Here is a 24928-nt window from a genome sequence, read left to right as displayed (position 1 = left end):
TTCCAGTCCATCCATATGGAAGCTAAACATCTTGTTCCCTCCATTTATATAGCAACTGCTTTCCACTGAGCGATTTCTACCTTTGTCACAAAAGCTATAAGCATTAAAGAGGCTGATATATTACAGTACAATGAAACTATAAAACAGTAATATTAAATGAGAAATATGGTACACGTGTCATGGTTATTTCATGTTAATGAGGAAAAAGAAGAACATGGCCATGACTATTTGACTACATTTCTTTTTATTAGAACTTACTTATTTGCATCACCATATAGGTTAGAATCTAATTTCCTTGCACTTCTAAATGATCTAATAAAAATGGCAAAGCAGGCTGTTAACCTCAGAGATGTTGTCTTCACAGACTAAGATTGATAGACCTGAGCAAATTGTTTTGCCAAACTGTTTGCTCTGAAGACAAGAATTCCTCCCACCCTGCTCCCAAATCATCAAAGTGATTCGGTTTCATTCTTGTAATGTTTGGTTCTTCAATTCACTGTTCTGGAAGTTCTGATGAGAAACATTTATAAATTGCTTGTCTAGTAAAAACAAAGAAGTAAACAAATACACAAAAACACACAAAAAACACACTTTGACTGGTGTGCTTTAAACTTAAGAATGACACTGCTTTCAGATAAGGATCCTGGCTGGAGGCATGTCCAGTACAGCCAGGGATACTTAAACCCAAAAAAAGGCTTTTCTGAGCTCTGCTAATTGGCTTATTTAGAAAGCACCAAACTCAGGATGTCTCTCAAGGTGCTGTACGGGACTACAGCTACCTAGGTCAGAAAATGCCTAGTCATCTAAAGTCAGCTGGCACAACACCTCCCTTCAAAAAAGCATTTAAGTAGAGAATTATTCCTATGCTAACTAGCTGAGAGCTTAAATAAGGAATAGATTCTTTAACAGTATTATGTGTTTGGCATGTAGTATTCCTACTTCAGTGACCATAGAGGCAGTGTGGACCATGAGATTTTTGTGGTCTAGTTGCTGTACTTAGTGTTGCTTAACTCAAGGAAAAAAAAAAACACAAATGTAACTTAAGAGAACCATTACAATGAGGATATGCCTTTGGGGATGTTAGGCAGCTTTATTCACATACTTGCTTTATTTGAGTAGGATTTTCTGTATTTGTCATGCAATTTAAGGAGCAACTCTTAATCCTGGATCCTGGAAAACTTTTAGGCTGCAATACTCAAGCATGCAGTCTAAATAGAATTGTGTCTGTTTGCAGAGCACTACACATAACACTTAAGATCTGAGGTTCCACACACAAATCCAAAAAAAAAAAAAAAAAAGCCAAAAAAAGCTAAAAGCTGAAACTCCGCTGTGCTCCACTCTATGATAGCTTTATTCACAGATTCAGAAATATATTCCTATTCATTTTTAAGCTTTAAACATCTTTTGTTTTAGTTTTCCTAACTTAGCAATTGATATGATTTTGCTTGGAAACACTATCTCTTCAAATAGGAGTAGCTCATATTTAGTGGCAATAGTTGATAAATTATAACTTGCTCAAAATACTATGCATGCTTCTGAAAGCTGGAATCTTAATCTTTCTCCAGATGTGTCTAGAAATTAAATAATATTTGTGAGATGCTAGATTTTTTTTTTTTTTAATAACTAAACTAAAGAGTCTATAATTTAGGACACATTATAACGTAATGCAATGTACCATACTGTACTGTATTATAATAAAAAAGAGACAGACTATCTGAAGTGCTATACTAACCATGAAGAAGAAATGCCTAAACTTTCAGAAGGCACACAATGCCCACCTAGCAACATGTTTAGTATATGACGTGATCTGTTACAGCCATAACTCTGCCATATAGTTATTTCAGACTTGCAAGTTGGTTTATGTGTTGTTACAGAACTGGGGCAGGACGGTTCCCAAATTCAGTTTTGTGTATAATTTGTTGAAAAGATTGTAATTTATAGAAATGCACCTTCCTAGCATATACCAGAGAGGTTTACTTAAGTCCCTCATCACACAAGTTCCCCACTGTCCTCTCTTATTCAGAAATTGTGCACTTTGTTACTAGCTACTACCACTGAGATCAAAACTCACCTCGGCTCAAATGCCCCACCTCTTGGTACACAGCAATGAACGCCAGTGATACAACTGGGATGTGACTCCTCAGAGGCAGAAATCTGTTTTCTCCTTAGCTCCACTGGCTGCCACAGTGGGAGTGGGGGGAACTAAAATTGTACCTGCTTATCAGCTCCTTATATCCATTCTTGCACATAGAGGAAGAAAACAATAGATCTCTCATTTTCCTGTGCGGTAACTTATGAGGCTGATAATTGAAGGAATGGCAGTTCAGCCCTCCAGTAAAAAATCAAGCACAGCAGTAAGAGACACTATTCAAATTGAAAATATTGTCCTCTGTATCTGCCTGTACATTTGTTTTCAGGGATTCTAAACATTTTTGAATTCAGTTTAAATAATAATTGTTATGCTTCAATAACTCTTATCAATGCAGATTTCTTATCAGAAGGCTTTCATTTCAAGACTGTTCTTTGAAAAGATCTTATACCGAGACAGTATGTGAGAAAAGAAAGGTGAAGTCTCATCTTTAATCATTTGGAAATTTACAGAAGAAAGCTGGGTATAAGATGAGTTGGTTGGGCACCTTGCTGGAATAATTTGGCTCTGCAAGAACAGCCTTTTTTCAAGACTACCTCCAAAAAATCCAGCATTCCTGTGTTACCACAATACCTCATTGCTCTAGAAGAGCCTTCTTCCTTCCCACTTCACTTTTTCTCCTGTAGTGATTCTTGGGGATCCATTTTGCTCCCTGGGTGTACAGAAGCAACATCAATTTCAAAGAAATTCATTTTGTGAGTCTATGGGCAAGCTTTTAAGAATACAAGAAAACCAAACTTGTTGTTAGCTATTGTGAAGCCACAAAAAATTTTGATTATGTTGCTTCAAATCAGGATGGTCATATTTGAATTTTCAGTTACGTCATTGTATTTTCAAAATTACATGCATATATGTTTTCACTTTACTGTTCACATGATGTAAGTTATTCACATTCTTTTTCACTTTGTCCACCATAAATGAAAGTTGCATAAATTAGAAGGGGATATTTTGCTTGTAGGATACTATAATAATTATTTATGCTATAAATAAACACCTTGATATGGCTAGTAATATTTAGATGGCTATAAAATATCCCTTATGTAATTAGGAAGTGCACTTTTGTGTATTTAAGAAAACAAACAAGAAAAAAAAATGTTGAGGGACTACAGGTGGTATTGCCACCCTATTGCAGCATAATAGGTACCGACACTTGCATGATTTTTATACATATCTACTGTAATGTTTAGGAACAGCTTTTATATTAATCTAGAAAAGTATATATTTTAACCTCAGAAGTGCCAGCAAAATATAGATCTTAACAAAAGAACAAACACAGAGATCTAGTAAAAAAAAAATCTATTGCATATAAAGTCTTTCTGTTTTGCAAATTTCAAAAAGAAATTATTTCAAAAAAGAAATAATTTCAAAAAGAAATAATTTCAAAGGAAATTATTTGGAAAGTAACTTAAAAATAATAAATGAGTGATTTTTGACCTTTTTCCACAGAATAAAATTTATGAGTACCTAAAGCTTTGTTTGCTTGGTCTCAACTGTTTGATTATAAATTTTTCCTTAGTGAGCAAATTCTGACAAATTATTTTATAGCAAAGGTATCACATCAGAAGGTAAAGACAGAGAGAAAATGATGTATTTCCTTTCAGTTTTAAGAAGTTACATATAAGAGACACCACGGGATTCCAAGTCCAAATACATATACACATTTATGTGAAATTCTTTACTCTTACTCTTGGAAAAAAAAAGACCCCTCACCGTGCCACTCTGTGATCTCAAGATAAACTAATGTTATGTTATGTTCTTGCTGTTGTTCCAAGTGCAGTGAGTTGGAACGATGAGGCACTCCCTAACTGTACCAGGAACTTGTGCTAGCTGGATACCAGACCTGTACAACCCGGAAGGTACTGGAGTCATATGGTTGGTGGGCAACATGAGAATCACCCAACAGGAATTGTGGCCAGGGAAAATATTGACTAAAGCCAATCATCTTGCAGTCCTATGAATACTGGCCCTAAGCGAAGAGCCCCTTTGAGTTCTCCGGGACCACAGCAGGCTGTGATCTAGGATCTCCCCGTGAGGTGGGATGCCTCTCAGGGCAAGACTCCCCAAGGTTCAATGGTCAACCTCCATACACACCGATGTAGAAAAAAGTGAGGAATTCACTTGAGGTCTGACACTAGAGGCAGAAGAGGGTGAGTAATTCACTAAAAAAGTTCTTGAATGTGCAGCGGCATTTATAAATCCCCAATACCTTGTTGTATAGAAATACCTAATCCTTTGCCCTATAGAAATCCCGCAATCTCTTGCTATATGGAAACTGTTAATGTCCTGCTATAAATCTTGTGTGTGAATCTTGCCATTTACAAACCTTTAACTCAGCCACTGTTTTGATTGTAGCAAACCCTACTGAATTATTGTGTTAAATAGGCTAATGATTAACTGATGATTAAGTGCTACTGAAGTAAAAATCATACAGTCTAATTTGTGATTTACCATAAAGGAATTAATAAATCTTATATTGCTGATACATCAGATCTGTGTAAATATTTCATCCACAACAAATCTTTATGACTACTTTTGAAGTAGTGAAGAAGTAGTGCCTAGTGCCCTTAATCACAAAACAGTCAAAACAAATGAGTATGTTACTTCAGTTTAAATATTCATCTAGGCTGGTGTTTTTTTCCTGCAATGCTGGTACCTCCTTTTCACATGTATTTTTGTACTCTGTTACAGCAAGAATTGCAGCCAAGTCTGTACTTTAATTGTCTGTTTCAAACGTTGCCCAGGTTTCAACAGCTGCCAGTGGTGGTAGATTTCACCTTTGCAGTGATAGTGGCTCTGAATCAGATCCTATACAGGAGCTAATCATTGTGGCTGCATTTCATTTCACTGCCTTCTCTGCAGAATGGATGCTGGAACCAAATGTTGTACCACATGATACAGTGTGGACACGACATGGACCTATTAGAACAAGTCCAGAGGAGGGCCACAAAGATGGTCAAGGGTCTGGTTGGAGCATTTATCCTATAAAGACAGGCTGAGGGAGTTGGGGTTGTTCAGCCTGGAGAAGGCTTGGGGAAGACCTTACAGTGGCCTGTCAGTACCTAAAGGGGGCCTACTGGAAGGCTGGGGAGGGACTCTTTGTCAGGGAGTGCAGTGATAGTACAAGGAGTAATGACTTTAAACAACAGAAAAAATGATAGGTTTAGATTAGACATGAGGAAGAAATTCTATACTCAGAGGGTGGTGAGGCACTGGAACAGGTTGCGCAGAGAAGCCGGGGATGCCCCATCCCTGGAGGTGTTCAAGGCCAGGTTGATGGGGCTTTGAGCAACCAGGTCCAGTGTCCTTGGCCACAGCAGGGGGGCTGGAATTGTATTATCTTTAAGGTCCCCTCCAACCCAAATCTTTCTATGATTCTATGATTCTATTTAGGTCCTTAAGTATGTTTTCTGAATCTGGCTGCAATAGAATGTCCTTCACAGGAAACTGTTATTGTTTACCAGGTTTTATAAATACTGTTCCTGAAAAAGATGTATTTTCCCTGAGAAACAGGAAGAAAATGCCCAACACTAGCTTATATTTTCTTCAATTAGGTGATAGGCCCATTGCTAAAACTCTCTCATTTAGCTGCAGAATATTCTCACCACCTCACAGTGTGTGACACACACAGAATAATAACCAGCACCCAGAATAATGCAGAAGGGGACAAAAAGAAGACTGCACAGATGGGAAGTACCATTTTCACTGTTGCCTCTGGAGTGCATGACCTTTACATAGTTAAGTGATGGTGCCTGGAAACCTGAGAGCACTCTGAAAGCTACTAGGCTTCATCTTCAGGACTTTGATTTAATTTTAATTCACAGTAGAAAGGATTTTCATTGTGAGGTGTCTATGTAGAACTTCAGGATTACAGCTGCCATGCCCTATGGTTATCATAGACACTAAACCCACACTTACCTTAATAGCTAAAATCTCTCTCTCTTTTTTTTTTTTTTTTTTTTCTTTAGTTTTGTGTAATTCACAGAGTATTTTTTCAGCTCCTTTATAAGGATATACTTCTGATGTCACCTGTGTCTAGTACACCTCTCTGCCCTGTCATCTTGCAGCAAACTAGATCTTGCCCTTTTCAGAGATCTTTTCTGTCCTGTCAGCCTTTTCCCATGGCCATTCTCTTTCTTGCTGTTGCCTCAAAAGGCAACTTCTCTTTCCCTCCTGTGTAAAATACTGTTCAGGCTGCTGAGAGGAGGAGGAATTATGACAAAAAAGCTGCATTTTTTTGCTTCCAAATTAAGCAAGTCTTTGGAGAGCTGGCTGGGAGGATACGCTTCAGCTACGAAGGTGGAGGGGACTGTGTACAGATACAGGCACAAACTGTGTGCTTCCTCCCCTATATGGAATTAGAGGTAGCAGTGTAATTGTTGCTGCTCAGGACAGCAAGACGCTGCTGTTTGTACTTGTCAGCTGTTTGCCTGCCCGCCCTAAATGGAGACATGTGCCTTTCCCCATGTTGTTCCCACCCTCCCTCTCCCTCCCCCTGCATCTGAGTATTGCTCAGAAGTGGGCGAAAGAGGAATCCTTCTTTATGGTGTGAGTAATTTCCACTGTGTATTATGTACAAACATAGTTCCAAATTATTATGTAACAACTGAAAGTAAAAGAGAATGGAGGAGGGGGTGGAGCATTTGGTGCTGTCATTAGTACAAACTTTACTGCGGCAACTTGCTCCACAGCCTTTCCGAGACTTGTGAGTATATTACAAATTTTAACATCCCCTTGCTTTCTTTTTCTTCCTTTCTTGTATTAAAAGGATGAGGGAATTCGTACTGTTTGGTTTCCAATTATTTAACATTTCTTAAAATTGCCTTGTAAGATATGTCAGAAGTGTAAAATATATAATTTAAGTATTATAGTTAACCTCCTACCTAGAGCCTGTTTCGCTGTTTCTGCTGTATGACAGACATAAGCAAGCATGGAAAATTGGTGCTAGCCTGTGAGATTTTGTCACAATTTTCTAACAAACTCACAATGCAAAAATGAGGAGAAAACAAGCTCTTCTGTAAGACTAGAGAACATAGTAAGGACAAAGATAAAAAGCTGGGAGATAAGTTATTTACCATCTTAATGTATATCTTGAAAGAACATTAAATGTAGACAGGGAACTGAAAATTGCAGTCAAGTGGAATCCTATTGAAATCAGTGATACAGACACAACAGCTGATAGCAGTACACTGGGGAGGTATTAGCTGGTTAGTATGCCAACTAAGTAAATGCATTCATGAGTCTGCTGTTAAAATAACTCCTTCTGCCTAATGAAATCAAAAGGAAGGAGGAAATGGACATTTGGGGAGAACCTTGTGAAGGACTATGTTTTTAAGACCTGCAAAATTACCTCTGTTAAACCCATCAACAGGAAACCCTCCTTAGTGTGCACAAACACAGTGATGATTTCTTCTGTATACAGCAAGAATATTTGTGCTACTTACCCTTAAAAGAGTCTGATATTGCAGAACAAGCTCCTGATTATAATTACTATAGCATGTTTTGCTATATTTTCCAAATAGTCAATAGCATAGCAATTCCTTTGCCCATTATGAATGTTTTTACTTCTATTTACATTTACCCATTAATTTGACATGTGCTAGATAAATGGAAAGATTTCACTCAACTATTTTATCTTGGAACAAGATACATAATTATAGATCAACTTAGTATAAACAAATGATCTTTTTAAACAAATGGAAGCATCAAATCAAATCCTTTGGAGCGTATTGTACTGTTCTAAACTCTAAGAATGTGTATGACTTTATAGCCTGTCACAATTACTCTGCAAACTCAATAAAGGTCACCTTAGCCAGCTCTTTGGAGTGTACGATTCTGTATCCTACTGCTTTGAAACTTTTTGAATTCCTTTGGGAAAAAAATATTATTGTCAGATCCATTCTAAGGCATCCCAGACCTTCACTGAAAATAGAGAGGGATTGCAGAGGACAGATACAAGCTGATGTGGAGTAATTAGGTGGCATGAGTAATATAATGCTAGATTTGTTTTGAGGAGTGAAAAGTCCCATCTCACATCAGCTTGCTTCAGAAAAATACTTGGCTTTGCAAGAAGATAAACATCTTCCAGGCTGTGGCCAGTAATACATTAAATACAAACTTTTTACTGGCAGGTGCAGGATCCTCACAGCCAAATGTTTCCCTCCACTGTTCTCAGAGGGCTCAGCTTTATATAGCCAGCACAGAAAGGAGGAGAAGAATCTGGGAATGGCATGCCCCTCTGTGAGATGTGCTCTATCAAGATAATATGCTTTATGGTGAAAAGTAGGTCATTGCTGCAGGGAGAGGCTAGCAGAGGGTACCACATCCAGGAATCACTAGAGCACAGCAGTTCAACCTCAGCTGTTGGAACAAACTTGTTACTCTGTGAATAGATACTGATTTTTATTCCTCTCATTCTACCTGACAAGGTCTTGTCGCTATACCCTTTCTTTCATCACTGTGCCATCGGTAGAAGCTAAAACCAAGGACAATAAATACACTTGCATTCATGTTTTTCAGGTCTTTCTTGTAACTCCTAACAAAGAATAGTCATTTTAGAGATTATTTAAAATACATCACTATAATGCACTAAGAATTCTCATATGTTGTCAATTTTCTAGAGTAAATGTATAGTGTGTTAAGCAAAACAAGAACAACTCAAATATGACCATTCACTGTACATGTGTACTAAAATATTTTTGATTTCCAGGAGTATTATTTCTTTATTTTCTTTGGTGTATTTTGCAGTGACTTTACAGGGAAAAATGCAAAAAGGGTGCAGCACAATTGTTTTTACTCTTAATATAACCTTTTAGCTCTAAGCAGTTGCATGTCTTAGTTTGCTGCAGAATCCCAAAATTGTGTATTTTAGTAAATGACAGTAGCTTTTCAGGTTGCTTTATTAAAAATAAAAATATTCTAACTATCAGGTCTTTTAGGACAAATTGGAATTATATTTAGGAGCTGTAGTATTCTGAGTCTCTTAATGTGGACAAGGCAAACCTAACTTTTTTCTATTACAACTTTATGATATATTATCTATAAAGATAATTTAACATTTTAAAGATAATGTTAACATTTTAACAAAGTTGTTCAATATCACTTCTATAGACACATTATAACCAGTGATGATGTTCTTTCCATTGTCCATCAGGACATGATAAAACATCCTGTGCCTGAAAATAGAAATCCAAGGTATTGTCATAAATCTGTAAGTTTGAAAATTGCTCAGAAGTGGAGAGGGGAAGACTCTACTATCTGTTATTTATTATCTGCTATTTATTACTCAGAGAAATGTATATGATAGCGTTAGGTAGAGGTTGGACTCGATGATCTTGAGGTCTCTTCCAACCTAGAAATTCTGTGATTCTGTGATTCTGTGATGCAGCATCTTAGTTTTTGTTAGTATTTCCCACACTTTTCTTTATTCTTTATTCTCATTCAATCTAGATTTGTGATTCCAGTTCTACAGACTTTTTTAGGACAGGACTCTGGGAATAAATATTGACATATTTGCAAACAAGTGACTATTTTTCCCTGCAAAGACCAAACCTTGCTAGAAAGGACTATTAGCAGGTCCTTATGGGAATATTTTCTCAAAAGTCCATTTTGAGCAGGAGTTCAAAGGGATAGAACTATATCGCAAGTCCCCAGTACCTAAACAAACAGATTATTCTTTCATAGGCAGAAGGACCTCCAATTCTGTATTATTAATCCCAGAACAATTTACCTTCTCACTGTTTCAGTGCCAAACAATGAACCTTAGCTGCTTGTGCCCATTCTCAAAGGTTCCTCAGTACTGAAGGTTCTTCTGCTCTTGTTGGGTCAGTGCTGTTCCCAGGACTGGTCCTACAATATCATGCTCAGAATGAATCTGAAGGGAGACTTCTGTCTTCCATTCATAAATTAATGTACCAGCATAAAATCAAGACACCGATTCTTTTTTTTTTTTATTGAAAAAATTAGCAAAGAGCAGCAAAAATATTTGGAAGCCAGTTATTTGCCAGCAGGAGATGTACTATATAATTGTGTTGTTCTTGCTGAAACATTGTTATCAGCAGGTAACAAGCATTGTTACAAACCATCTTACATGTACAGTATTTCATGATATAATGGATGAGGTATGTCTATAATGGTAGCAAAGAGCAATCACTCAGACACTGTTTCTACTATAGCTGCTATAAATTAAAAACTATAGTTTAATAGCTTAACAATTAACTCCAGTGCTAATGCTCAAGAACTACCAAAAAAGCCTATTTCCTGCCCACCGATGCATTGTTTTTTAAAAGCCTGCTATTACCTGTAGGATAGAAGGTTTGACCCTATGGCAGTTAAAAATCTTATATCAAAGTTGCACAATTAATCCACTGACGACTAGAAATTATCATTTATTTAAGGTGCCACTTTTAAATGAAAATACAAGTGAAACAAATTTGCTGTCTGTAATTTATTTTTGAGTAGAGGGATATTATGAATAGCTTAGCCAAAAATGGCTCCCACTATACCTTTCCCTGGCTGCAGTTTCTGCTGGAAGTCTGATAATGTCAAGTGCTTAGTAATTTTCTTCCCTTCAGTTTTAAAAACAGATCTGGATGGTGTGGAGAAATTTGTTGTCTATGCCGAGGCAAGGACTTGAACTCATTGGTAATTTCAGGTTATCATTTCCCACAAATCTTGTATGTGCAGATACAAATTATGGCAATACTGTTTTTGAGGTAATGGTCTTGCAAACAACTAATCCAGTAGAAGACCCGTTTTATGTAAAGGAATAAACAACACTGACAGGATTTCACTCCACATATTTTAAATGCCGTAACAACAGTTAATATGCTGTTAACTATTAATAACACACTACCAGTTCTGTAGGCATCATGATGGAAAACCTCAGTGGCCTTCCTTGATACTGCTAGTTAAGAATTACAGCACCTATACCAGTGGTGCCTACTTGTACCTCTGGCAAGTGACAAAGTGTCATTGTTTTCCTAGAAGGAGAAGTAGAAACCTTACCTGCCCTTCCAGGACTAGGGAGAGGTATTGCAGGAAAATGGAAATCTGTGCTCCTGACATCTGAAAGTTGCAGCTGGTTATCACGACCAACTTGCATGTAAGACAAAAAATGTTATCAGCAGAAGCACACTCTTTCAAAAATAACTTATCTGCCTGCATAAGCCATATATCTCTCTCCTGAAGAGGTTCTCTCTGCTGAATCTCACATGGCACATACGACACAGCTGAGTTACAAGAAGCATACAGTGTGAGTTTATGAAAGGCAGATCCTGCCAAGCTAACCTGATCTCTTTCTATGTATGACAAAACGACCTGCTTAGTAAATGAGGAAAAAGTTATGGATGTTGTTTACCTGGAGTTTAGTTAGGCAGTTGATACTGTTTCTCACAGTTTTCTGGAAAACTGGCTGATCGTAGCTTGGAGAGGTATACAGTTTGCTCAGTGAAGAACTGTTTGGATGGCTGGGCTTAAAGAATTGTCATGAATGGAGTTCAATCCAGTTGGTGGCTGGTCAACAGTGGCATTTCTCAGGCTTAATCTTAGGAACAGTTTTGTTTAATGTTTTTATCTGTGACCTGAATGAGGATATTGAGCGCACCCTCAGTAAGTCTGCAGATGACACCACATTAGGAGGGATGGCCAATCTCCTTGAGGGGTAGAAAGGCTTTGCAGAGTGATCTGGATAGGTTAGATCAGTGGGCTGAGTCTGATCGCCTGATATTCAACAAGACTAAATGTCGGGTGCTGCAACTGGGTGCTGGTCAACAACTAGCTCAACATGAGCCAAGTGTGCCCAAGAAGGCCAATGACATCCCAGTCTGCATCAGTAATAGTGTGTCTGGCAGGACTGGAGAGGTGATTGTCCACTTATAAGCAGCACTGGTGAGACTGCACTTTGAGTACCATGTTCAGTTCACTACGAGAAGGAGTTGCGCAAGCATGTGCAGAGAAGAACAACAAAGCTGGTGAAGGAGTAGAAAACAAGATTATGAGGAGTAGCTGAGGGAACTATGTTTGTTTAGTCTGGAGAAGAAGAAGATGAGGGGAGATCCCATCGCTCTTTAAAACTTTCTGAAAGGAGGTTGAAGATTGCAGGGTGTCTGTGTTTTCTCAGGTGACAAGGGATAGGACACAAGGAAATGGTCTCAGGTTGTGCCAGGGCAGGTTTAGACTAGACAGAAGGAAGAATTTCTTAATGGAGAGGGCGGTCAAGCATTGAAACAGGTTGCACTGGGAAGAGTGGTGTCTCTATCCCTGGAGGTATTTAAGAAATGTGTGGACATAGCACTAAGGGACGTGGTTCAGTGATGGGACTCAGTAGGTCAGGCTGATGGTTGGACTTGATAATCTTGAAGGTCTTTTCTAACCTAGATGATTCTATCATTCCATGAACGATGTACTCCCAGCTTGAATGTCATACTAGGCTGCATCAAACTTTTTTAATGGACATCTGCATGCCTATTATAACAGAGCGCTTGTAATATGCTTTTTAAGAACATGGGAATGGGAGTCACAGTAATCTTTTGCAGGCTCATCTATTGTAGCCTGTGGTGGAAAACAGAAAGTATGTTTGTCTCCTTGTTTGAGTGTACTTTGGTAATGCTGCAGTTGCTAGATGGAGTTTCCCTTTATGCTGCTTCTTGGCAGGGTAAATAGATCAAACAGTGTTTCATGCTCCTGAGACTAGATGAGTTCTGATACTACAGTTACCATAATTAGCTGCACTCAGGGCTGCCACATGCAGCATAGATCATCAACGTGCAGCAAAGGGGATGAGATGGAAGGCGACAGTGGGAGCCATCTGGGATTGCACTGCTCCCTGTCCTCAGTCAGCCTGGGGATTCCAGGAGTTGAACTATCCCTGCAGTGACCAACACCAAACACTGGTGATGGCAAAAATCAAATGGATTGGGGTTTACATGCTGTGGGGGTGCTTACAGCTTTCTTCTACTCATTTTATTTATTTTTACATCTTTTAAAATGATTTTTTTTTAAAAAAGTGTATAGCCTAAGTCCCACTGTATCTTATAATACAGTAATTAATTGCATGGGAACAGAAAAATGTAATTGTACCCTGACTATAATACATATATAATGGGAAAAATCAGATATTCTTCTTTTGTATGCCTCCATGTGTGATTTACTGCACATTCCTTGCAATCTGCTGTAAATGCAGAATAATTAATTTTACCTTTTTTTTGCTCACCCTTTATGGCACTCAGCAGCACAGTATCAAGTGGCTTTTTGAATGTGAATTAGTTCATTTTCTCAAAAACCCCAAAGTAAGAGTTTTATTTTATAAATGGGAAAACAAAATAGATGAACCTAAAGATTTAGGGTCTGATATGTGATACCTGGAGTTGATTTTTAAAAGAGATTATTTAGCATGCCCTAGGATTCTCTGTGTTTATATACAGTCCCAAGTGTGTTCTGTTGTAGCTGTGATAATTCAATGTTTGTTTGAATTAAGCTCTGTAGATGGCACTCATTTCTTCAAACTGTAGCCATCTGCATTGGAAAAAACTCCATCTGAGCTAGCTGACTATAAGGACTAGAAATATATGCCTGGGGAGCATGAGGCATCTCATCCTAAGGCCAGATACACAAAGTAACTTAAAATCAAGATTTTGTGTAAGAAGGAGCTCGGAAAATTGTTGGCAATTGTGAAAAATATGGGTTAAGGAACTTGTCCAAATCACATGGAGATGGAGAGATGAAGTCAGGGACAGGACTCAGTTTTCTGGGGCTAAATTCAACTGCTCTTGTCATCAATCCCATGCTTTTCTTCCTGTAATCTGACTCCTTTTGTATATACATGCATCTTTTTTCAAAATATATATATTTTTAAAGACATTGATACAGTCTCTTTCAGGTGCTTGGTCTGTTCAGTAAAGAGAATCCAATCTTTTCAGAAATCCTGTGAGGGAAAACGGAAATTGTTACATAATAGTGTGATTAAAAAGTTAATAATTTACTTTTTTTTTTTTTAAAAAAAAAAAAAAAAAGTTATGAACTCACGGGAAGGCAATGAGAAAAAGATTCAGTTTCAATTTCTGGAGAACAATGTACTTTAGAGTTCATAAATCCCCCCACTTCACTTACAATGTGAGTAAGGACTCCTTCCTTTCACCTCCACCCTGTCTTAATTCTTATCTGTGCCTCCATTCAGTTATGTTACTCTAACTCCAGAGCTTGGTTACATGCAGCATCAATGATTTTTGTTCCTTTACCACATTGTTCCTGCAGGAAGCCTTTTTGTATACCAAAATTTCTGCTTGCCTCTCTGAAGCTCTGAGATAGAGTACATTGATTGTAAAAAGACTGCTGGAGACCAAATACTCAGTGCCAACAAATCTCTTCTGTAATTATGTAAACTAAGCCACTCATGACTTGGCCAACTTTGTGCAGATTTTCTAAGCTGCCGAACTTGAACACATTACTAAAAAGCACAGCTTTAATTAAATAGTTATAAACATTTTCTTTAGTATCAGAGAAAAAATGCACATTTCTGCTCATTTGTTTTTGGAAGTGACTGAATTACTCTTGATGGGACTTAAAAGAAAATCACTAGCCTGAAGAAGTAGTTCAGCATAGGAAATTCCAGCTTTAACAAATTTGGCTTGACAAAAAAAAAAAAAAGCAACTGAAACGGTCTTATTGTTTGAGACCCAGTTGCAGAAGGCCCTGACAAAACTGTAGGCAACAGCCCCTTTACACATACAGAAATATTTTAATTCAAGGCCTAATCTCAAATACTGTACATTGGAAGAGGCATCTCCAGGTCATCTCTTCCAACCTCCCAATTAAAGCAGGGCTAACTTCAACATTACAGCAGATTGCTCCAAGGATACCTCAGAGCTTCCACAACATCTCTAAGCAGCTTCCTTCACTGTGTAACTGCCCTCACTGTGATTTTTTTCCTCATATCCAGTCAGGTTTCCTTTGCTGTGTACAAGGGGAAACTGTAGTTGTTTCCTTCAGTTCTTTCACTGTGCACCTCTGGGAACAGTTTAAGTCTATCTTCTTTATAATCTCTATTTACGTAGCGGAAAAAACAAACAAACAATGAGATCCTTTCTTTCCCTTCCCTTCTCCACGTTGCACAAACCCAAGTCCCTCACGCTGCGTGTTCAGCCCCCAAACCATTTTAGGGTCTGAGTTTTCAGTTCGTCAGTCTCTCTTGTACAGTAGGGCCAAAGCTGTACCCAGAACTCCAGACACACAGCCTTTCTCAGGTGGAGCACCACTCCAGAAACATCATGTTTGTGCCTTTCATCTTGACTTTCCGTTAGATGCCGGGTAGTTTAAGTGTCTCATCAGGATCACATATGCAACTGGGAGGCATCTTCCTTTGTTTAAAGACAGCTTCATCCAATTCCTTGATCAGGCATCTTGTAGCAGATACACACCATCACGTCTGCATGTTGAATTCCTTCTCTTGTCAGGTCTCACCCTCCTTGTACATCACAGCTCCTTTTCCTTGATCCAGTTCTATGCACAGCATACTGTAAGCCCTTTGCTCTTCTCTGCTCATCTTTCCTTATGAGCCTATATCCAGCCACTGCAGCACTCTGGTGATGTGAGTTGTTCCACTACACCTCCTTCATGCCAGCAAGGCCGTCATCCTGTAGCTGTGTGTGGATGGACAGTTCCTCCTGGTTCTTTCCCAAGGCTGCATGCAGAATGCACAGGTACTTAAGGTGATCTCTTGACTGCCCTGTTTACACAAGTGGAGTTTAAGAGCCTTCCTCATCACCATATCCCATAAATTCCCAGTCTGGAAAAGCTTAAATCAAACTTAAATCTCAGGAACTAAGTTCAATTACGAGACGAATGAACATAAAATCAGATTTTGTTATTTCACGGGCTATTTGAACATTATGGAAAACAGTACTTAAAGAGTATCTTTGGAGATGTTTTCTTGCAGATTATGTTGGGACTACTTTTATCAAAAATACAAATACTAATGTCCAGATAAATTGTACTTTCAAAGTATCTTCATCCTTTTCTGCTGTATGCCTGTGAATTCAAAATCCATGGTCTGAACAAAAGAAATTACTTGTTTCTCTAACCCCAATACACAATACTTGCAAGACCTGCAAGTGAATCTAGAAAAAAGAAAGTTTTAAAAAAGAAGGGAAGCTTTCTAGTAAATTTAATTGTTTTGTCTGCAAAGAAGGTAATAAAAAGGCAAATGAGCTAATTCACTGCCATGATACCTACTACGAAAACACTGTTTAAAAGAAGGTGCGTAGTGGATTGCTGCTGACCTGCTCTTTTTTCCATATGGTTTGCTTCATTTATTCTCTTATAATTCACCATATAAAATAAGAAGAATGAAAGTAAAATTGCATAGCTGGGCTGTATTGTATCTACATAAAAGGCAACAATTAAAAGCAATTGTCATGCTGTATTGAAGTAATCAGGGGAGCTCTTCCAGCCTTTTACAAAACATAGAATTATAGCAATGTTAATGGGTGTAACACTAGCTAATTTGGATATAATTTCTGTTCTGATTGTCATCAGAAGTTAGAAAAAAATATCCTTTGATATCCCCCTCCTCAATATTGCAGCATTCAAAGATATCAGTGTAAGATGGGTCTCTAGTACGTAACACTTGTTGAAAAGACGTCTTGTGTTTTTCATTCATTTCAAAGATTTAAAGGGGAGTTGAAAAAGTTGCAAAATTTCAGCAGCTTTCTGGTTTCAATGCTCTTGACAGTCTGAGAGCCACTCAAACCTTTACTGCAACATTAAATATGCTTATTTTTCCACCTCAAGGTCCCACGATGTAGTTGCCTAATTCAGATTCTGTGCTATTCTGAGTAATGTCCCAGGAGGCAAGATGCTGGGGATGGCATGGCCAACACAGAAATCTGCTGGAATGTGCAGCAGGCTGGAGAGTCAGGTAGGTGCCGTTTAAAAAACATGACATTTTATGAAGTCTCAGCGAAGCTTTTAGTGTTATTTTTATAGCCCTACAAGAAAAAACAGGTAATTCAGCAAATTTAAAGCTTGGAAACATTTCCAGGATTTTAGATGAGGCCACTAGAACCCTATAACTTTCTGTTGTGCTTTTTCCATTCCCTGTTGTCTACTTGTCCCAGAATTAACTAGTAAATAGCCTTAAGTCTAAATTTTTTTAGATTTCTGGGATGTTTTTCTTCATCCTCCCTCCTTCTCTCCTCCCTTCCCATTTTATTCTTTGCAGAGAAAGCTCTAGCAGACCTCTCTTGCCTGGACTTAATGATTGTGTCTGTAGCTGACCTTCCACAACATGTGATGCCATAACCCCTGACCCTCAAGCATGTTCAATATGGGAGGAAAATCCTATCAAGTGTCCAGGCTTTGTAGCACTCTTCAGAGTTTCTCAAAACACTTTCTGGATGATTCTGTGTCAGTTGTGTTTCTAGTATGCAATGTGGCCAGATGACCATAGATGGTATCAGGAGATAATAGCATCCTTCTCCCGTTGGCTGAATTTAGGTGTACTCTGAGCTAGAATACTGCATTGACCTGCTTGTCATGAGGCCTTTCAAAGCTGTACCTTGCTATAGTGTTTCCACTTCTACATCTCCTTATTTTTGGTCTGTGCTTCTACCATCTACTCAACATATTCCACCTCGCCACACCAGATTATAACTCCCTGAGTCTTTGCCTACATTTTCAGTCTCCTGCCCATTATTTCATACAAAAATACACCTCCTAGCACTTCTCAGATGTTGCTGAAGATACTATATGATAATGATGGAGTAGATCATGTGCCACTCATTAGCAGTTGCAAGTTACTGCACGTTACTACATGCAGTAACTGCAAGTTACTACAATGATTTTCTGTGGCACTTGTGAGTCAAATTTAGGTTAATTAGTATTCTAGGCCTGTAAACAACTTCAGATACACCACAAGCAAATAATTCCTTATTGATGCAGATAATTTCAAACACAAATACACACAGTGTTATTTTGACAATAGTATTTTCCCTCCTGCTCTTCAAGAATATAAAAAACTATACTGGGTCTGGCTTGGATGGAGTTAACTTTCCCCACAGCAGCCCATACAGTGCTGTGCTCTGCACTTGTAGGTAGAACAACTTGGATATTGCACCAATGTTTTGGCTATTACTGAGCAGCACTGGCATAGCGTCAAGGCTGCCTCTCCATGCCCCATGCCAAAAGCCAGTAGGCTGGGTGGGGGCAAGAGTGGAGGAAAACAGCCAGGACTGCTGACCTAAACTGAACAAAGGGATATTCTATATCGTCTGACATCACACCCAGCTACAACAGTTGTGGAAGGGGAAGGAGAAAGGGGGGGCCTCTCATTAGGAAAGAGTTGGTCTTCCTAAGCCATCACTACTCATATTGAGGCCCTGCTTCCCAAGACATAGCTGAACATCACTTGCTGATGGCAAACAAAGAAAAATTGTTTTCTTCCTTTTGCTTTTGCATGACCTATTTTTTCTTGCATGAGCTGTAATTAAAAAGCTCTTTATCTCAACCTGCAAGCTTTCCTGGTTTTCACTGTATTTTCTTCCCCTGTTCTTCTGTGGGGGGAGAGTGAGAGAGCAGTGTGGTAGAGCTTAGCTGCCTGTTATCCATAGGTTAGTGCCTGGTGCACCTTGACAATAAGCACACGGAGGTCTTTCAATTAAATAATTAATTATATAACTCTGCAGAGTCAGGTGCTTGACAATCTCTCACAAAGCAAGCACTCCTCTGACTTGAATCACCATTATTTATAGACAGCAAACTTGTGAAACTATCTCTCTGGCTACTTTTGGTTGTCTGCCTTAGCTGGCCTAACTTATTTTTACCGAGTTTGCGCATTCCATGGACCAGCTTGGGGATGGGGGGAGGAGAAGACACCAAATTCTGCATTTTCATATATTAGTGTTTTGGTGTGTGTTTTTTAAATATGTTAATGACACTTAATGAGCAAAGGGTTACCATAGGTCAGTTTGGAATTTTCCTTCAGCTGTTTTTCTCCTTCTTGTCTTTTAGTTTCCATCCCTTATCTCCCTTGCTTCTGCTAGCTCAAGGCTACCAGTTTCCCTGTTTTCTTCAAGGTTTCCTTGTTTTCTTCAGCCTGAGACTACATGCCCATTGGTTGTTAAACCTCCACAAAAGCCATTACTCATGTAGCAAGATATGGAAATAGGATTGCAAGATCATCTCAGCAATCACACCTATTTTGCCCTTTGGACATCATAATGTTGCCTCCGTTGTAACTCACCAATTCTTCTCTTTGATCTTTCATGATAACTTCAGAGGCCTCCTGTCTTCTGGAAGTGATTTTGTTTGTTTCCAAAGCCAGTGAACATTTTAAAATATCATTGTATCACTGCTCTCTTTTAAAGATGTGTGAGTTTGTTCCTATAACATTTATTCTGTTACTTTACCATCTCTTGAGTTAATCATTTTATGCTATTATTCATATTTATACACAATGAGTGATGTAGCTATGCAGGTAAAAACAAAATACCAGCGCCTTTCTGAATAGAGTGTACTATCTAAAAACAGACGTAACATTTTGCATTAACACTTACGTCGTGCATGTTATAATTGAAAGAGTACGTGTATGAGTTGAAAACAGTAAATCATAGCAGAATAATCTACTACAAGGAAAAAAGTTGAGTGGATTACATCCACTAAGGATATATTATTGTGTACTCTGTAATAGTTCAAGGATTTTTTTTTGCTTTAGATTTTGAAATGATTAATAAAGATTTGAACTAGATGATGCTTTTGTAGTTAAACTATCTTTTCACTTAAAATACTCTTAGAAGCTACTACACAAAATCTAATGAAGAGTATTCTGGTGATGTTAGAAGTTTCAAAACAGTTTTCAATGAACAGTTCAGAGAGTTATTAGTCATTAGTTATCAGTTATAACAACAAGCGGGTTATTACAATGCTACCAGAAATTTAGGAACCAAGGTCTGTTTTCCAGAAATCAGGCCAACTTTCCATTACCAAAATGGCTTTGAATAACTGAATCTGTCTGTTGGCTAGTTTGCTGAGTTACCTCTATATGCTAGAAGAAAAAATACCATAAAGTTAGTATTGAGTAGCTGATCTTTGGGAACTTTACAGAGAAGCAGGCAAAAAAGATATTTACCTACAGGCTCACAATTAATTACTTACCCTGAGTGTACTAAAGGGTGCTTCTGCATACAAATGAAGTAGCTTCGGTCTGTTGCTGGCCAGTAGGCTGCATGATACTGTTAAATATTGTTGAAGAAAGTAGTTGTCGAGCGGATTTCTGACAAAGCCTTTAGTCCTAAAATTAATTGTTAATATAAACAGTTAAATTAATGTAAAAATGAGAACAAAGTAAATAAAGTGCATTTCATCCGGTGTTTTGTTGCACTGATTCTAATTAGTAGCACTAGTAAAACCAGATTTTTCCAATCTCTTAAAAGTTTCTACAATAATTTACCATATAATTTGAGACTATGACTTTATATTAAATCAAACATCAGATGATTCATTATTTCTACTGTAACGTTCTCTGGTTGAATTTGATAGCTCAAAGCCCATGATTAGAGGATTCCCTCCCTCACTTTCACTGGGGCACTTGAGGAAAATTTCATGTTTTCATTTTCTAAGCCATTCAGAGAAAAGGAAGTTGGTTAGGCATTTCTCTAAAATGTTATTATCAGGTATACTTGAAGAGATATACATGCATTTACTTTAACTTCATGTTTATTTTTGCACTGTAATTATACTAAAAATTCAGTGAAAAAGATCAATGAAATCCCACCAGTATATACAATACCTTCACTCACTCACAAAAAAATATACCAGTCCCAATCTTGTTAAATTTTCTTTTATCTGAAATAATGCCTGTTCCTTATTCATCTATTTGTCTACTGAAGGAATAGACCTTAGTGCACACAACTCTTGACTTCTGCTGGCCAGGATACACAGTTCTGTGAATGACATCAGAATAAGACTGAGAGTGCAGATTTTTCAGTTTCTGTTGTTGTCTCCTGTGTCCCTTTGACTCCCTTTCCATCATTAGTACATGGAGCACCATCTTTTTTTTTTTTTTTTAATGCTATCAACTTCAGGTCTGTAACTGAAAAATTATTATTATTTTTTTTAGCTAATTCATGCTGATATTTGAATGAAGTTTCATATGTACTATTTTATTACATATTTGTAATCATCTAGCCAATTGTAAACTAAATTTATTCTACTGTACCTTAAGACTACTAAAGCTGGTTAGGAGATGAAAGCCTTCAGAAAAACTTCCAGCATATTCACTCCCCTTACTTTCCCCCCAATGTTATTTGTAAGACAAACATCAACCATGTAATTCTTTAGTGTAAGAGCTAAAATTTATAAACGCTCAAAAAAAGAAAGAAACTAGAGATAAGCATGGTAATTAGTTTGCAACTTCAGTGGGCATTTCTATGACCTACTACATGTTTTTAATGATACAGTCTTGGGAAGTGACATAGGCTCTAGCAGTGTGGGGGAGTGTTGCTCTATTTCCTTTCTGAACAAGCTGTCTGTTGGAAACATGCCTCTAAGTTGTAGCTTTCCTCCAGTGTTAGGGCAAGCTACAGACTTTCCTTATTTTATTATGTGCTCCAGGATCCTCAGTCCTTCACAACTCAGCAGCCTAAGCCTCAATCAGGTCTTTTTAATTCCTTCTCTGCAAAGGTGAATTAAGGTGCACTCTCTCTCCAAGCTATCCAGGTCTTGGAAGGAATAAAGGTGAAAGCCATGGAACAGACATTCCAAACCTGATGAAAACACAACTTTCATCACTGTTGCCAAAGTGAAATGGACATTATACTATTGTTTTCTGTTTCCTAGCTTCTGAGTGAGGATAACAAACAAACTCCCTCCCTGTGAAGAACATTTTCAATTTCAGAGCAGGAAAATCTCTATAAAAAAGATTAGTATTCCTTTTCTTACATACTTGAAAGAAGAAAAGAGCCTCTATGAAAACAGGGATGTGCATAGGACACTGAGACAGTACTGAGAAACACAGGAATATGCAGAAACTGTGTCTGGAATAACTGCAGAAATAGGTGGTCCTGTGGGAGAATATTCTGTTAAAAACTCCAGCCTAGAAAAGCCCTACCGTCTAAAATTAATGGTACATACTGAGAACTGCTGTGCATGGCTCTCCACTCAGGCCACGAGATGATGAGTCACTGGCAGCCCCACCTCTTTTCCTGCTACTTGCCTTTCTGCACATATGTCAAGGACAGCAGGTAGAACTGCTATCTTTATAAGTAAAGTAGACTAACTAAAAGCTGTGGCCTCAGTACTTGCAGGCAGACCTACTACGTTGGCATTGTTGCATTTGATGAAGTTTGAAATATTTATTCTTACAGGCTGATCTTCATGGTGCAACGTTTGCACTGTGGGAATAATAATCCATCTTGTCAGGATACTGGATCTCAGGGGCAGGGGTGTGGGATATAGCAGATGCTTGAGCCTTGGGGAACGATGCAGATGGACTGTGAGACATGATGGTGTATGCAGACAGAAATCCCAATGTCCTAATATAAACTGGTGATCCTGTACAAATCCATCTATCACCAGAAGCATTGTAAATTTTTTTTAAGTGAAGATTTCAGCATCTGCTTAACTGCAGTATGTAATTACATAACTACAGCCTTGGTGTTTGATCTGTCAGCAGCAAAATGGCTACCTAGGGATTAATAGTAAACTATGCCCTTGAGTTGGAGCTATCTCCTTGGTATACTGCTTTAATTTCTAGATTGTCTCTGAGCAGATTTTTATTATAATGAGCTCCATTTCATTGCCACGTAGTCATTTCATTATAATATCACTACCCAGCACAGCCTTGTGAATCACAGATCTTTCCCAGTGTTCACTGGTAGTTTTCTGAGACAAGAAATAATGCTCTCCTGAATGAAGTTGCTCCAGGAAAAGTTCTTTCACAGCTCTTTAGTTGGAGGAAAGAGAAGAAAATGCCAGCATCGTAACTTACTTGCAAACCAAAGAAGCCTCAAGTGGAAGTGTATCAGAATTTAATTTATTTTGAAAACAAAGCTTCCTCCCTAAATACAATTCAAGAAGTTTCCCTTCAGTTCTAGAGAGGTGATTCTTGAATTCCTTTTGAAGTGAAAATAGGATTTTCTTGGATTGACTTCAATCTCAAAAAGCCTAATGGTTTCTAATAGATAACCTGCAATGAGGGAGAGGGGAAAAATAAAAAAAAAAAGACCATTTGGTATCATTTGCACGTACTGATTTAAAGAGAAACAGCTATGGAAATGCAGTTATTTGAAATTAATTATGTTATTTATACAAAAAATTAAATACATCTCTATATAAAAAGACATTGTCCCTGCAGGTATCAACAGCTCTCTTGGCTATGCTATCAGACAATTTTCAACTAAACTCATAAAGCACAGGTTGCTTTGAAAGTAATTGTTTCTACTGCAACATTATACTATGCAGCAGACTGTTAAAGTCTCATGATACTCTTTGCAAAAGTAGAATTGGTAGCTTTAATGCCTTGACTAAATCCTAAATGCCTTGACTAAATTTATATGGTCAAGTAATTTGTCTCTCTCTTAAATCCCAAGTATGTGCTTGTTCTTGTCTCCTTCTCACACCTACAAGCAAAATATTCTGCAGACAGAAACCTTTATTTATACGCTTTTTACACTTTTGTGTGACCCTTGTTCTGAAATTTTGCTTATTTAACCAGTTGTTAGTACTCCCGATAAACAGCTGGCCACATAAAAATCAGGAGACGACTCCCATGACTTTGGATTTCCTCCAGAAGCTATGTGGATAACTATGTGATCTTAATTTTCTGTATTTTTTTTTTTATAATATGCCCAGACAAATGCAATATTATTTAATTGACGAAAGCTTTGAGCTTGCCACTGTGCTCATTTTGTTTCCTACAAAGAGATGTTTCTCACCACATAGTGTTCCACATCATTAGAGACTTGCCCCATTTTTCTGCTCTCTTGCTTCTATTCAGAATGCTGAAGTGCTGTGCAATAATTAGGCTGATCTTAGACTTTTGCAGCATATTTCACTGGATTTAATCTTTCCAAGAAACACCTCTCTGTGATATTAAAGAAGTCTGATTTTGATGTGCCCTGTAATGAATACTGTGAATTTCATTTTGAAATATGATACTAATGTAAGGAAGAGATGACCAAATAATACATGAAAATTAGGAATCCAAATCATATTAATCATCTGCAGTCTTCTCATCTCATTGGCTGTTGACTTGCAGATAAATTTGTCAATTTAATTTGAGAAGTATGCACTAACTTTTTGAGGTTCTTAAATTATTTTTTCCTGTAAAAAAGCAGTCTTTATTTGCTTTATGGCAGAATGAGCCTTTCACTTCACTCAATATCATTACACTGTTAATTAGAAATCATCTTTGCTTTCACCCTCTGAGCTACCGTTCTTATTTCAGACATGAAAATCTGGGATGCATGTTTTTTTATTCCACTGTAGATATCCCATGACTCTCTTTCTCAGCTTGCAACGTCTCCTCCAAAAAAATTAAGTTTCCCAAAAATGCAGATGATATTTTAAAAAGAAAAATTCCATACACTCCAAATAATCTCCCCTTTTCTTCTAAAAATGAGTTCCACATAGAGGCACACACAGTTTGTTTCAACTGAGCTATTATCTGATAATAATTACACTGATACTCAAGTAAATAATTAGCATATAAAATTACTGAAATTGATTCCTATTATTCATTTGACTTAAAAAATGACAAAAATCAGAGAGAGCTGGCTGTGCTTGAGTAAA

The 24928-nt window shown here is 37.8% G+C and overlaps 1 protein-coding gene across 1 annotated transcript in view; it reads left to right on the top strand.

Annotated features, from left to right (window-relative positions):
- The first annotated feature begins 6824 nt into the window (after positions 1 to 6824).
- IL15 (interleukin 15) overlaps positions 6825 to 24928 on the top strand; it is a 35442-nt gene continuing 17338 nt past the window's right edge. Inside the window, exons 1-2 of the mRNA XM_032185925.1 lie at positions 6825 to 6851; positions 16934 to 17060. Coding sequence (XP_032041816.1) covers positions 16998 to 17060 — 63 coding nt within the window. The 5' untranslated portion in view covers positions 6825 to 6851; positions 16934 to 16997. The remainder of the gene's footprint in view (positions 6852 to 16933; positions 17061 to 24928) is intronic.

Source organism: Aythya fuligula, chromosome 4 (assembly GCF_009819795.1).
Source record: "Aythya fuligula isolate bAytFul2 chromosome 4, bAytFul2.pri, whole genome shotgun sequence".
Taxonomy (NCBI): domain Eukaryota; kingdom Metazoa; phylum Chordata; class Aves; order Anseriformes; family Anatidae; genus Aythya; species Aythya fuligula.
This window is presented reverse-complemented; position numbering and strand designations above follow the sequence as displayed.